This window comes from Drosophila pseudoobscura, chromosome 2 (genome assembly GCF_009870125.1).
Source record: "Drosophila pseudoobscura strain MV-25-SWS-2005 chromosome 2, UCI_Dpse_MV25, whole genome shotgun sequence".
Taxonomy (NCBI): domain Eukaryota; kingdom Metazoa; phylum Arthropoda; class Insecta; order Diptera; family Drosophilidae; genus Drosophila; species Drosophila pseudoobscura.
The window spans coordinates 1,334,628-1,347,519 of record NC_046679.1 but is presented as its reverse complement, the minus strand read 5'-3'; the positions used below and the strand labels follow the sequence as shown (position 1 = coordinate 1,347,519).

At 47.8% G+C, this 12,892-nt stretch overlaps 2 protein-coding genes and 1 non-coding gene across 4 annotated transcripts; all 3 read left to right on the top strand.

The window, feature by feature from the left end:
* The first annotated feature begins 2,338 nt into the window (after positions 1–2,338).
* On the top strand, positions 2,339–2,504 carry LOC6896685 (U1 spliceosomal RNA). The gene has a single exon (XR_053339.2). It is a non-coding gene; the product is annotated as a U1 spliceosomal RNA (small nuclear RNA).
* A 3,085-nt stretch (positions 2,505–5,589) lies between these two features.
* Sap-r (prosaposin) lies at positions 5,590–10,982 on the top strand. 2 transcript variants are annotated; one of them, XM_001357551.5, is made up of 9 exons: positions 5,590–5,705; positions 5,847–5,995; positions 6,092–6,188; positions 7,535–7,817; positions 7,886–9,142; positions 9,208–9,763; positions 9,823–10,310; positions 10,379–10,520; positions 10,585–10,982. In XM_001357551.5, exons 2-9 carry the CDS (start codon positions 5,950–5,952, stop codon positions 10,587–10,589), a joined length of 2,874 nt encoding a protein of 957 aa, XP_001357588.3. In that variant the 5' UTR covers positions 5,590–5,705; positions 5,847–5,949; the 3' UTR covers positions 10,590–10,982. The 2 variants fall into 2 exon arrangements, with proteins under 2 accessions (XP_001357588.3, XP_033232874.1); XM_033376983.1 differs by lacking the exon at positions 5,590–5,705 and having other exon boundaries at positions 5,716–5,995.
* Positions 10,983–11,122: 140 nt separating this feature from the next.
* Positions 11,123–12,888, top strand: LOC4800321 (uncharacterized). The gene is made up of 3 exons (XM_001357552.4): positions 11,123–11,492; positions 11,554–11,642; positions 11,705–12,888. The coding sequence occupies exons 1-3, from the start codon at positions 11,221–11,223 to the stop codon at positions 12,451–12,453; spliced, it is 1,110 nt and encodes a 369-aa protein (XP_001357589.2). The 5' UTR covers positions 11,123–11,220; the 3' UTR covers positions 12,454–12,888.
* Positions 12,889–12,892: the final 4 nt, after the last annotated feature.

The following is a 12,892-nucleotide window of genomic DNA, read 5'->3' as shown; positions in this document are numbered from 1 at the left end:
GTCACTCTCATTGTTGCCTAGATGACTGGGCCTTTTGCTGTTTATGAGACCTACAAATAGTTGCAGTCGAGGGTTCCACAGAGAGAAATAGTGACGATCTAAAAATTAAATCTATTCGATCGAGAACTTATAGAATCTCTGTTTATGTACAGCTCTTTGGGCAGAATGCCAGTCCCCAATATATCATTTTAGGACCCACTATTTTCAGTGTAATATTTCATATATGACGTACATTTTCCCCGTTGTATTTTTTGCACTTTGATGACTTGCCCTTGGGTTCGAAAACCAAAAACAGAAGTCGCCAAGATCTATCTCCGTCTATGAAATTAATTGCTGATAGACCATTGACAGCTCCAGGTTCTGCCCAGATGTGGCCTTGGACAGCAATTGGGATAAGGCCGTTCGATTCTATGATAGACCATTAACTAAAGATACACAATTCAGTATGTGAGTGCAATTAAAACACTGTCTCAAACGCATTGTCATGTCCGCTAGTAGACACTTCAAAATGGGAGCTCCGTTTAGTTCAAGTGGGGGTTCATTTAAAGAATTTCAAAATCATTTTACCAACCGCTGCGCTGGCACTGGGCTCTGGCTCGTGGACTTGAAGATTCTCATGTAATTAACTGGCATTGAGATCGAAATATGTTTTATGTAACCCAAGGCCAAGGAGAAGCTTCCTTGTGAGCTATTTCAATGGCCGTCGTCACACGTCGAACTCGTGCTGCGGCTGAAACCAGCGTGACTTCTTTTGGGGTTCTTAGTTAAGATTAATTTAATATCGTTATTTGCGTTTTAGGTTTCGTTTTGTGTCTGCTCTGTAAGACGCCGAACCTGTTCCTAACATGTGCGCCCGCGCCCCTTAAGATCTGAAATATCAGATGCCGACAGAACCTTGCCAATATATAATCTAAACAGTAGGTTTATTCCACCGCTCCAGGCTGCTCCAGGGTTTGCCAGGCTTGCCGTGTGACATAATCCCATCGAAGAGAATATTTTAATAGATATTGTTAGACTAGCACCCGAAATAAATTATAGAACCGGACTCAAAGAAATGGGGGAATCGTGGTAGGTATCTGAAAGTTGGATACAAAATTATCATAACAAGCTGAGAAAGAGATCCCATCCACCCAAAGGTCAGGGACCACAGTCCCAGCCAATTTCCAGCATTCTACCAGAATCTAAACTGCGATAAACACCGACCAATACATTCATGTTACATTCACCATTTCGGGGGCCTCATCTGTAAATCAGAAACGTAGAAAAGAAGTGATTACGAAACCTCCAAAGAGACACACAACACACACAAACACAGTCGAATTAAACTCCGTTGTCTGTGGCTGAGTCTGAGTCCGAATCTAGGAAGTAGATGTCGAAGTAGCTGTTGGACCACAGCGACTCGTTCTTTAATTATAGAAGAATTAACAGCTTCGTTGAAGAAAAAGCGGATTGCCCGAAATTGCCGAGTCATGCGCTGTTCGAGACGACGCGTCGTCCACTTCTGTTTTCATTTAACAATTTTATCGTCTAATTCTTGGTACTTCCAGCATGCCAGCCACCATATTCTACCATACTACATGCAGAGTCAGACAAAAGCGACACAACTCAGGCTTCGGGGGAAGCCCCTGCGCAGTCAAATGTCGTCAATCTTAGCCATTTAACCATAGTGGAATCTTCCCCCTCTGTCCATAACATAACATAATTATATGTAAGGTAAATGGGCCTTTTATTTTTAATACGGTGTGTGTGTTTTCCCTTCTTGGATTATGTTAATGTGCCTACGTGCATTCGATCAATGGCGATTTGCAACTCACACGAATATGCTAATAACCGGTAGAGATGTTGGAATCATGTTATATGGAGGGCAGCCTCTACCTTCTTAAATTTCAAGATCAAGGCCACATGGTGGTGGCTTTTATTCATTTATCACGAAGACCGTTTCCACTTCTTCCGCTCTTGGAATATTTTTGGGGAAACAAAATTCCAGAAAATACTCCTCTTGAACTTGAGAATAAACAATTTCAGATGGAGACAAAGAAGCTTAAGGAATTTACTGTCGAAGTTGAGGACAGCGACATTTTTCAATCAAGAATAATAGAATATTAGTTTTCGAATATATATCTCATACTTAGATACGATTAGATTTCCCAAGGCAGTTCTCAAATCAGTTCCCTTCAAGAGTTTTTCTCATTCAATGCCACCCCCGGGTGCAGCACTCACACACACACAAACACATATCAAACATGCACTGTGAAAGTGCTGCCTTCATGTGCACTATAATTCCCAACTGGTTCTGGCCAGCACTTTAAGAGCATCCCTGAGCGGAGCGGAGTAAAGCATACTTACCTGGCGTAGAGGTTAACCGTGATCACCAAGGCGTGTTCCTCCGGGGCGAGACTTGGCCATTGCACTTCGGCTGAGTTGACCTCTGCGATTATTCCTAATGTGAATAACTCGTGCGTGTAATTTTTGGTAGCCGGGAATGGCGTTCGCGCCGTCCCGACATTAACAATGCATTTCAATACTCCAGTCAAAAACCTCTGCTTATGTTTAAGGTGGTTTTTAAGCAGTTCAATGGGTCAAAGCAAACTATGTTTCAGTTCATTGCTTCTACATAGTCGTATAGTTCTCTGTATCGGCAGAAGAGCAGCTCTCAAAGCTTGGAGCTTGAACTTGATCTGGAAATCTCGGACTACGTGCGGAAGAAGTCTTCCGAAGCCTTCGGCCAAAGACTGCAGTAAAATAAAAGTTGTAGATTTTAACTTTTTCGTTATTTTGTTCCTTGGGTTGGCTGGCGCTTGGCTTTTGTTACTGTTCCGTTCGTTTATTATCATTAGCCGCCCCACTATTTGACTCACAAATTATGGCCGCGCAACTCGTATTTTCCGCTGCTTGGGCTGTTGTTGTTGTTGCTGAATTGATTAGCTCGCATTTGGCTTTGGCCAGCTAGCGGTCTGGGTCCGTCGATAAGGTCAAGTTCATTTCCGCATAGAGTCTAGAGAGTGGAGATCTACTTGATCTCTTAAGCGCGGAGTACTATCCATTTGGGCTTCAGCACGTCTCATGGGAAAGGAAGTTGCACAAGGGGTCAGACATGGGGCAAACAATTAGCTATTAGATGGTCTTTATGTGACGCACTTGCGGCATGTCTTGTCTTCGCAATCACACGGCCGGCAATTAGAGTACAATCTCTCTCTCACGCAACAAAACTCTGCCATAACTACCTTCCTCCCCACCACTCCACTCCACACCCCCCCACCAATGGTTGTGGTCCGAGCACTTTCCCAATGGCATTGGCCATGATTGCTTGGCGCCTTGGCAGCATGTTCTGGCCAAACTATCGCTCGGACCCAGACCTAGACACTGTGTCACTACCAATGGTCAAGTGCAGCCTCAATTTGGTGGCAGTGCAATTAAAATTTAGTTAAAGAACCGAATGGCGATGCAGGCATCTGGCTTCAGGGTCAACGCGACCAGTTTCAGGTTTCCTTCTAAGCCCCTGGCCAGCCGAATTGGTGGTGGTTTTGACACAGATATAGCCATATTGGATAGATCGTGGATTGGCTTGCATTTGGCATTTCGCTTGCCAAGACAACCACCAACCAAGTGCCAAGCGCCGACCGCCGCCACTGGATGACCTCGACTTTCAATCGGTGGGGCTCATGCTCATTGTCAGCCGACGAGAATGTATCTATGCATCTGCGAAATACATTCAAGATGTTTCTCATACAAAATTTGATACGCAAACAAATTGGAGAGTTACATTCTGATAGACATCGCCATCGCAGCCGAAAAGTGTTTGTTTTTACTATTCATTTTCCCAGGCAAACCTTACACGACAGACACTATAGATCGAGTGTGTCCGCCGGTCCGACCGTCCCTCCCTCCGGTAATGTAATCGTGTGCGTTCCCATTCGCGTTTACATCAATCAATTTACCTCAGCTGTGGGGCTGTGGGGCATAATTACAATGGAATTGTTCTCTGCTTCTCTATATTTTAATGTGCGCTTGCGAGTCGTCTGTCGTCCCAATCGAACCGCCGCGCAAAGGGGGTTAAGCGGTTGGGCTGCCTACACATTTATGGGCGTATTGATAGCCGAGCAAAAGTTCAAGACCACCGCTGATGGTTATTGTCATAGTTTTCACGCGGCGATATGTTATTAAATCTGCGATTTCAAATCGATTAAAACACCAGTTAGAGTTATTTTGAGAATCTATCAAGAAAGGTATGTGGTGATGGTTAAGTCATTATTTCATTATTTTATGTTTGCCCTCCTCACATACATACAACAGCTTTGTGTTGCATTACAAATTTTTGTGAAAATAGAAAAAAACATAAAATACTCGTGGCGACATTTCAAATTTCCCGCCAACACACAAATCCATCGGTCTGACAGCGCGCATTACCGTTTTCCAGCGGTCTGGCAGCACCAAATTATTAATTACAAAATAATCGATAACATCATCGATAACAATAATTTTATAATCAACAACAGCATCGATATTTAGAACTTGAATTCGTCAGTATTTTCCGGTATATATTTCAAATGAGACCGTATATTTTGGTATTTATATGAATCGGGTAGAATCTGAGTCCCATTCCATGAACACATACCCTGGGGGAAATGGATGTTATAGAATTGTGAATATGTTTGTCATCCCAGGCGAAAACAATTTATTTTCAATATATTTTAATATTATTTTCAATATTTCAACGATATTTGAAAGCTTATTGTCTTCTTGCAGAGACCAAGAATAGGTATCAGGGACGAGATCATATACTCATCACTCATCATATATGTACATGAATATGTCTAAAAAATGTAAATTTGAGAAAAGGTCTTTATTAGTTACGTTTTATCTTCATATCAATATTTATACTTTCATATAAAAATAACAAAATAGGGTATACAAAGGCCTATACTACGGCTTACACGCAATATAGCGACTCTTTTTTTGTTGAACTTTTTGGCTTATACCTTTTTTTACAGTAAATACAATAAAAGCAAGGATTAAAAACCATCGAATCTTTTAGAAAATTTATTTATCACTGGGATAAAACTATGCGGGCATTGCTGAGAGATTTAGTTAGTCAGCATTATTTAATGGAATATCAAAATTGAGCAATATGAACGAATTTCCTTTTTCGTTTGTTTTGATTGACCTATTTCGCAACTTGTTTTTTGTTTGTCTTATTTCGCTAAAACCTCTTTTCACGCAAAATGCAAATAAAGCAAGTGTCTAAAATAAGCCAGTCAAGTCCAGAATAGTTTAATTAATCGGATATAATTATGTGGGCATGGCTAAATGGTCTATCTAACCAGTAATATTCAGCGGAATATCAAAATCGAGGAATATGGTTTCCAATCCTTGACGGAGAACGATTAACCTATTAAAAGCCAAGGGGGTATTTCAATTTTCCACTGTGAAATAATGAAAATTGAATCATTTTAGCGCAGTTCAGCTGAAAAATATCGTGGTTTTTTTTAAGTTCATAGTAGAGATGGCATGAATCCTCAAGAAGAATTTACAATCAGTAATATTTTCCGCCATTTACCTCAAGTAGTTGAACTATTTAAATAGAGGGGGCTTTAGTGGGAATCCGATAGAACCGAATATCGACAGGGTTGCATTTGCCAATATTTTTCAGTTTTTTTATTTTCTAGAAAACAAAGTTCGTACAAAATCGAAAATCGTGGCAAAAGGTAATGGTCCGGACCGAACAGCGAACGAAGACACCCAACGAGCAGCAATATTTGTGCGACAATGTCCGAGAGCTGAATCGAAGGAAAAACTTTTAACGTTACCACCTGCCTCTGCACCCGCTTACTTCCTATACTCTCCAGTTCGCTTTTCCAGATTTATAAAAACAGTCAGTCCACGAAAACACAGTGAAGCTAACCCGACCCCGACTCAACTTCTTCAAACAATCTAAGAACAATCAACAAAATGCGCAGAGCTGGCCTTTTGGCCATTTTGGCTGTTTGTGCCTGCGGTAAGTTGTGTGTCATAGGTGCAAATTGCGTTTTAAGCGTGATTGATTTGTAAACTACAATATATGTGTATGTTTATGTGTGTTGCAATATTTCAGGCATCGCCTCCTCGTCGCCTGTCAGCGGTGGCGCCCAGCAACTGGTCGGCGCCAGCAAATGCACCTGGGGACCCACCTACTGGTGTGACAATTTAAGGTGAGTGCAGTGCGCGTTGGGGTGGGGAAAAGTGCCTAGTCATCGGAAATCTATCTAGGCGAGAACAGCAGCAGTTCTTAACCCAATGGCCTCTCCCCGTTTGTTCATTGTTTGCGAGCCATAGGTGTTCCTTTCCCAACGATAAGACAATCAATCTGCAATCACCGCAATAGTATTCGACGCGACTGTCGTCGCCATTCCCGATAACCTTTGTGGCGACTGCTCTAGTTCCTCCGTCCTATTCTTGTTTTGCAGTTATGCCTCCCTCTCTCTCTCTCTGTGTTCTCCAGTGCGCTTTGTTTTCGACGCTCTTGCCGTTAATCGAATTAACAATCCGACGCCTGCAGCTGAACAAAGTTAATCAGTCCCTGCTTCATCAACCGCCCCACTATTTGCATGACTAAGCCAGAGTTCATGCGATCTGGGGATCATTTGACAGCCGATCTGTTCTGCTCTGCCCGCTATCGGCATAACTATGTATATGACTGAACCTGACTAATCCCAAATGCATGTGTCACATACGGTACGGGTGTAGTTCTTACAAACGGGGTTCCTTATCGTTGGACTTATCGCTAGGTTTACCATATAGTACCATAACCGATTCCTTTGTTCTTTGATTGATTTATTTTTAAACACCTCTCGAGGAAAATCCAGCATTTCTCTTAACCGTTCTTTGTTTGACAAAAAAACGTCGCCATTGCTGAAAATATTAAAAACAATATCACATACACCACAAATGAACAACCATATAATATTTGTGTAGATGTACCCAGATATACAACCCATACATACATAGCCACACACATATGTATTCAAGACGTTTCCGTGCTTATCTTTTGTTGTTTTTCCTCCCCCCCCCCCCCCCCCCCCCGGTCCCACTCTCCCTAGACGTACGTGTATTTCTGTCTGTATTTAGGCAAAAGGAAAACACACATTTGTGTTGTTGTTGCTAATAGGCATTAGCCATTAGCACATCGAAATCCACTCCATAGATTCAATCAGACCAATAAACGGACCAGAGCCATGCAAAATATTATCCAATATTATCCATCAGTCAGCAGTAATCACATGCTCTGCGGGTGCATTCAACTGAAAGGGAAGCGCCCCATCTCGTGGTTTCTCCCTTTCCAGTGGTGGACTCTGATCCCTCCGGTTCTCTCTCTGCTGACTCGGCGCCTTGGTCATTCGATTACGAATGCGGGTCATTTGATCCGCGCTTCGGTCGGTTTTACTGCTGCATCAGCCATATCCTAATTGCTTTCGTTCTTTGGGCTTATCGGGGTTGGGTTTTCGGAGAAATTCAAGCTGACAGTATCTTTGTTTTCTTTGTTTTCTATCCGCTGCAGCAACTCGAAGGAATGCCGGGCCACCCGACACTGCATCCAGACCGTGTGGGAGAAGAAGGTGGTTCCCGTGGACACGGACTCCATCTGCCAGATATGCAAGGACATGGTGACGCAGGCCCGCGACCAACTGAAGAGCAATGAGACCGAGGAGGAGCTGAAGGAGGTCTTCGAGGGCTCCTGCAAGCTGATACCCATCAAGCCCATCCAGAAGGAGTGCATCAAGATGGCCGACGACTTCCTGCCGGAGCTGGTCGAGGCCCTGGCCTCCCAAATGAACCCCGACGTGAGTCTGCTCTCCCGCAATCCATTGAACCCCCTTATGCTTATACTTCTTTGTCGGCGATTCCACAGCAAGTTTGCTCAGTAGCCGGGCTCTGCAACAGCGCCTCCATCGATGAGAAGCTGAAGGGCGCCTACAAGGCCGCACTCGAAGGCAAGGTACAGGAGGAGGACTCGTCCGAGGAGGAGACTAGTGTGATCCTGAAGCCCAACCAGTTGTCCTGCGGCAACTGCAACCTGCTCTCGTACATGATGCACGAGAAGTTCGAGGCCACCAACCGCGACGACATGGTCGAGCAGCTTCTGCACGTGTGCGGCTCGCTGTCCAGCTTCTCGGACGCCTGCGCCAACATTGTGCTGTCGTACTTCAACGAAATCTACGACCATGTGCGCCAGCATCTGAACACGGATGCGCTCTGCCACGTTTCGGGAGTGTGTGCCTCGCGGTACCACCAGCACGAGGAGGAGAAGCAGGCGCCCGAGGCACTGGTTGCCCTCGATGCCGGCGATGACATTCCCTGCGCGCTGTGCGAGCAGCTGGTGAAGCATTTGCGCGATGTCCTCGTGGCCAACACCACGGAAACGGAGTTCAAGCAGGTGCTGGAGGGCTTCTGCAAGCAGTCGCGCGGCTTCAAGGACGAGTGCATCAGCATCGTGGACCAGTACTACGACGTGATCTACAACACCCTGGTGAATAAGCTGGATGCCAACGGCGCCTGCTTCCTCATTGGCGTCTGCCCCAAGAACGCTGCCGGACCACACGCCACACCTGTTGCCCCGATCATGCCTCTCCTGCCCGCCATTGAGCCCGCCCAAGTGCAGGTGACCATCACGAAGCTGCAGAAGCTGGGAGCCCACGAGCCCAAGTTCACCCAGGACCAGCTCATCGGCATGCAGCTGCCCATCGACCATCTGATGGGTGCCGCGAATCCCAGCCTGCTCGTGGAGGGCGGCGAGCTGTGCACCATCTGCGAGTACTTGCTGCACTTCATCCAGGAGACCCTGGCCACCCCAGCCACCGATGACGAGATCAAGCACACCGTCGAGAACATGTGCACCAAGTTCCCCAAGGGCGTGGCCGGCCAGTGCCGCAACTTTGTGGAGATGTACGGAGATGCCGTGATCGCCCTCCTTGTCCAGGGACTCAATCCCCGCGAAGTGTGCCCCAAGCTGCAAATGTGCCCCCACAACGTGGACAACAAGGAGGACATCGAGGTGTTCCACCCGGTGCCCGTGACCTCCGGCGATCAGCAGGACCAGCCCACCTGCCCGCTGTGCCTCTTTGCCGTCGAACAGGCGCAAATCAAGATCCGCGACAACAAGTCCAAGGTGAGCATCCCACAGGAGTCCCACACTCGTGGAGATCTTTCTCTAACGTTTGTGTTTTTGTGCAGGATAACATCAAGAAGGTTCTGGCCGGTCTCTGCGTCCATCTGCCCAGCAAGCTGAGATCCGAGTGCGTAGACTTTGTGAACACGTACTCCAACGAACTGATCGACCTGCTGATCACCGACTTCAAGCCGCAGGAGATTTGCGTGCAGCTCAAACTGTGCCCCAAGACCAAGAACTATCTGGACGACATGGGCATCAGCATGGAAGATGACGAATCGAGCAGCAGCGAGGAGCTGTTCTTCAACGAGGTAGCCTCCCTCGAGCAACTGCCTATTGAGGTGGTCTTCGAGAGGGACTACAATGGTGCACCGAACTGCCTGATCTGCGAGGAGCTCGTGAAGACCGTCGAGAAGAAGATGGGCAAGCACCCCACCAAGGACAGCATCAAGCAGGCCCTGGAGCAGTCGTGCGACAAGCTCAAGAAGCCGGTTGCCAGCAAGTGCCACAAGTTGATCGACAAATTCGGAGACCAGATTGCCGACCTCCTGCTGAAGGAGATGGATCCCAAACTGATTTGCGCCGAACTGGGATTGTGCCTGTTCTCCGAACTGGATGATCGTGAGTAGAGCCAGAATCGAGGCAGGCAGAAACAGCACAAATAACGTCCTTCCCTTTAGTTGAAATTGACGAGGCCCTCAAGTACGATGTCATTGCTCTGCCCCAGCCGGCTGATCAGCTGGCCCGCCTAGAGGAGTCGCCCAAGCCCAAGGAGCCGCCCACCTGCGTCCTCTGCGAGTTCGTCATGACCAAGCTGGAGGCTGATCTGAAGAACAAGACCGAACAGGACGATATCAAGCGGGCCATTCTGGCGGTGTGCGACCACTTGCCCGCCACCGTCCGCAAGCCGTGCGACACCTTCGTCGAGGGCTACGCCGCCGCTGTCATCGATCTGCTCAGCAAGGTGCCGCCCAAGGAGGTGTGCCAGAAGCTGCAGCTCTGCTTCAGCCAAGTGGTCACCGATGAGGTGATCGAGTGCGGTGTCTGCCACGGCGCCACCCAAGTCCTGTTGCCCTTCCTCAGCGCCCGCTCGAAGGATACCGATGTGACCACAGTCGAAATGACCTCGGTGGCCTGCGAGAACTTGCCAGCCAAGTACTACAGCATTGTAAGGCTCCTAAAACCCTCCCACCCCCAACCTGATGTTGTTATTTAATTTATCTTCCCTCTCGGTAGTGCTCTAAAATGATCTCCATCTATGGCAACAGCTTTAAGCATCTGTCCGAGCGACCTTATGTGGATCAGTCGCACGTGTGCGCCGAGATCGGCAAGTGCTTCGACAGCGAGAAGTCTTCGTTGGCCTTTGCCAGGATTTCGGGTAAATTATTTAGCCATTAATTGCATATCCCACCACTCACGAGTATCCCGATTTCTGATTGCAGCCTAAGCAGCCGATCCTGTGATTCGCGACAACCGCATTGTGATGATGTGTGGAGTGAAGGAGAAGGAGAAGGAGGAGGGTGACACAGTCCCACGCTTTATATATACATATATCTTTACATAATCCGTTTACATTCTATAACGATTTACTGTAAATGACCGACCCTTACTTACTATATTTCCGCACTCGTATTTTGGATTGATTTTGGTTGTAAATTCGGCTCTAAATTGGTTAAGAGATGAAGATTTGTGATGAAGATGAAGATACTAGATGATTTTAAAGTGCACGCGAACACCGGGCTGAACAAGTTGAACTGTAACAGAAACTAAAATTAACAATAAGCTGTAACCTAATCGTACATTCAATATAAATATTAGCGAATCCGAACATCGCCCCCAACTGTGTGTCTATTAGAGCTCTGCATTCGGTACTCGTTTTGTTCGTTCGGCTAGAATCAGCTCGACAGTGTCTCTTTTATCAAAACATCGCCATTTGTACCGTATTGAATCGGAAAATTTCACTACGGATCAGTGGGCGTAGTTTAAGCAGTCGAACCGTGTACAATTATATTTCAAAAACCAACAGAAAGCAAAAATTCCCATAGTTTCCTGGATCCTTATATATTTAGTATCATATCATGTTTGAGACCTCGCTGCTGATCATAAAGCCAGACTATCTGCACAAGCGTCGTCCGGTGCTACTGAAACTGCTGGCCGAGGGCTTCCTGCTGAAGGGTAGCCGCAAGCTGGCCTTCTCCCCGGAGCTGGCGGCCGAGTTCTATGCGGACTATGCCGACGAGCAGGGCTTCATGCTGGAGGTTATACTGCTGTCCAAGGGCGTCTCGGAAGCCTTCATTGTGACCAAAGAGAATGCGGTGCAGACGCTGCTCAACACCATGATCTGCTATTTGTAAGTGTGCTCTACTTTCGCAGGAAGCTTCTTCCATTCCATGTGAACATTGTACCCGCAGCGGAACGTCCGCGGACCTAGAGCGCAACATACACGTGACCAAGCACGCCCAGAGCGTGGCTCGCGAGATCAATTTCATCTTTCCGAACTGTGAGTATCAATCGACTGGTGTTCATTCACTGAGATCCCTCTATCTCTCTGGACACCCTCAGACATTCACGAGCCCACTGATTTCTTCGAGCGCCAAAGGTTCTGCAACCGACCCATGCTGAAGCCCCTGATCGGCGAGGTCTACCACATCCTGCAGAACGCGGACTGCAGCCAGGACAACTGGAAGATGCGCGTAGCCGACTACTTGGTGCGCAGCAACCCCAAGCTGCCGCAAGTAAGCAACCAGTGCCAGGAGCGTCCCGATGTGGGCATCCAGAACAAAGCGCAGCAGACTGTCATGACATATCCCTCGGCCGCTCGAGACGCCCAGCCGCGCGACAAGCAGAAGTCCAAGAGCAGCACTTCCTTGCTGTCCAGCAGCTCGCCGCACTCCTCCATGCTGCTAACATCCTCCTCGTGTGTCACTTGCGGCGGCTTCGATCGCTCCGAGCCGTGCCCAGCCGAGCTGGATCTCGACAAGCGCGTGGAGCCCCAGAGCGAGGAGCCCGCCTGCGTGGGCGAGGAGATCTTGTGGAAGGAGGTTATCGTCTACGAAGAAGTTGTTCCGGAGGAAGAGGCGTCCAGGGACGAAGCCTTGGAGGTCGAGGAGGAGGGCGAGGGCGAGCAGCTCGACAGCTCGGATATCGAGTCGGATCACAGCACGGTGGCGCCGCCTCCACCACCGAAGCCTCAAAGCGAGTCCGAGTCGGAGCCAGAAGCTGCTGCAGAAGCTGCTGCAGAAGCTGCTCCAGAAGCTGCTCCAGTGGCTGCCGAAGAAGCCCCAGCTCCAGCTCCAGCTGCGGCTGATTAGGTCTCCCACCCCACACCTGTTGCCTCATCATTTAAGCTTTTCCAAATGTTTTTTTCTGTTCCGTTCTGCCTCTGCCTCTGGCCCCTGCCCCTGCCACATGCATAGAAAAAATGTAAAAACTGCAAGCAAAAAAATGCGCGCAATTTGTTTGCCTCCCTCCCCCCTCCCCCCTCCGCTGCCACTGCGGCCCTCCTGCAGCGGGCAATGCGCACTCGCAGAAGCAGAGGAAAGGGTACTGGGCCTGTAGTTTCTCACTCGTCTGTCCACTCACACCGTCGCACAGGACGTGGCAAGTGCAGCAGCAACAGCAGCGGCAGCAGCAGCAGAGGCATAAAAACGTCGTCAGAGCGCTTTCGACTTTCCCGCCAGAGTGAGCAGAGTTTTCCTTTGCAATTTTCCAGCAAGTGTCCAATAAAAAATGGAGTAAAACGAGAACAAA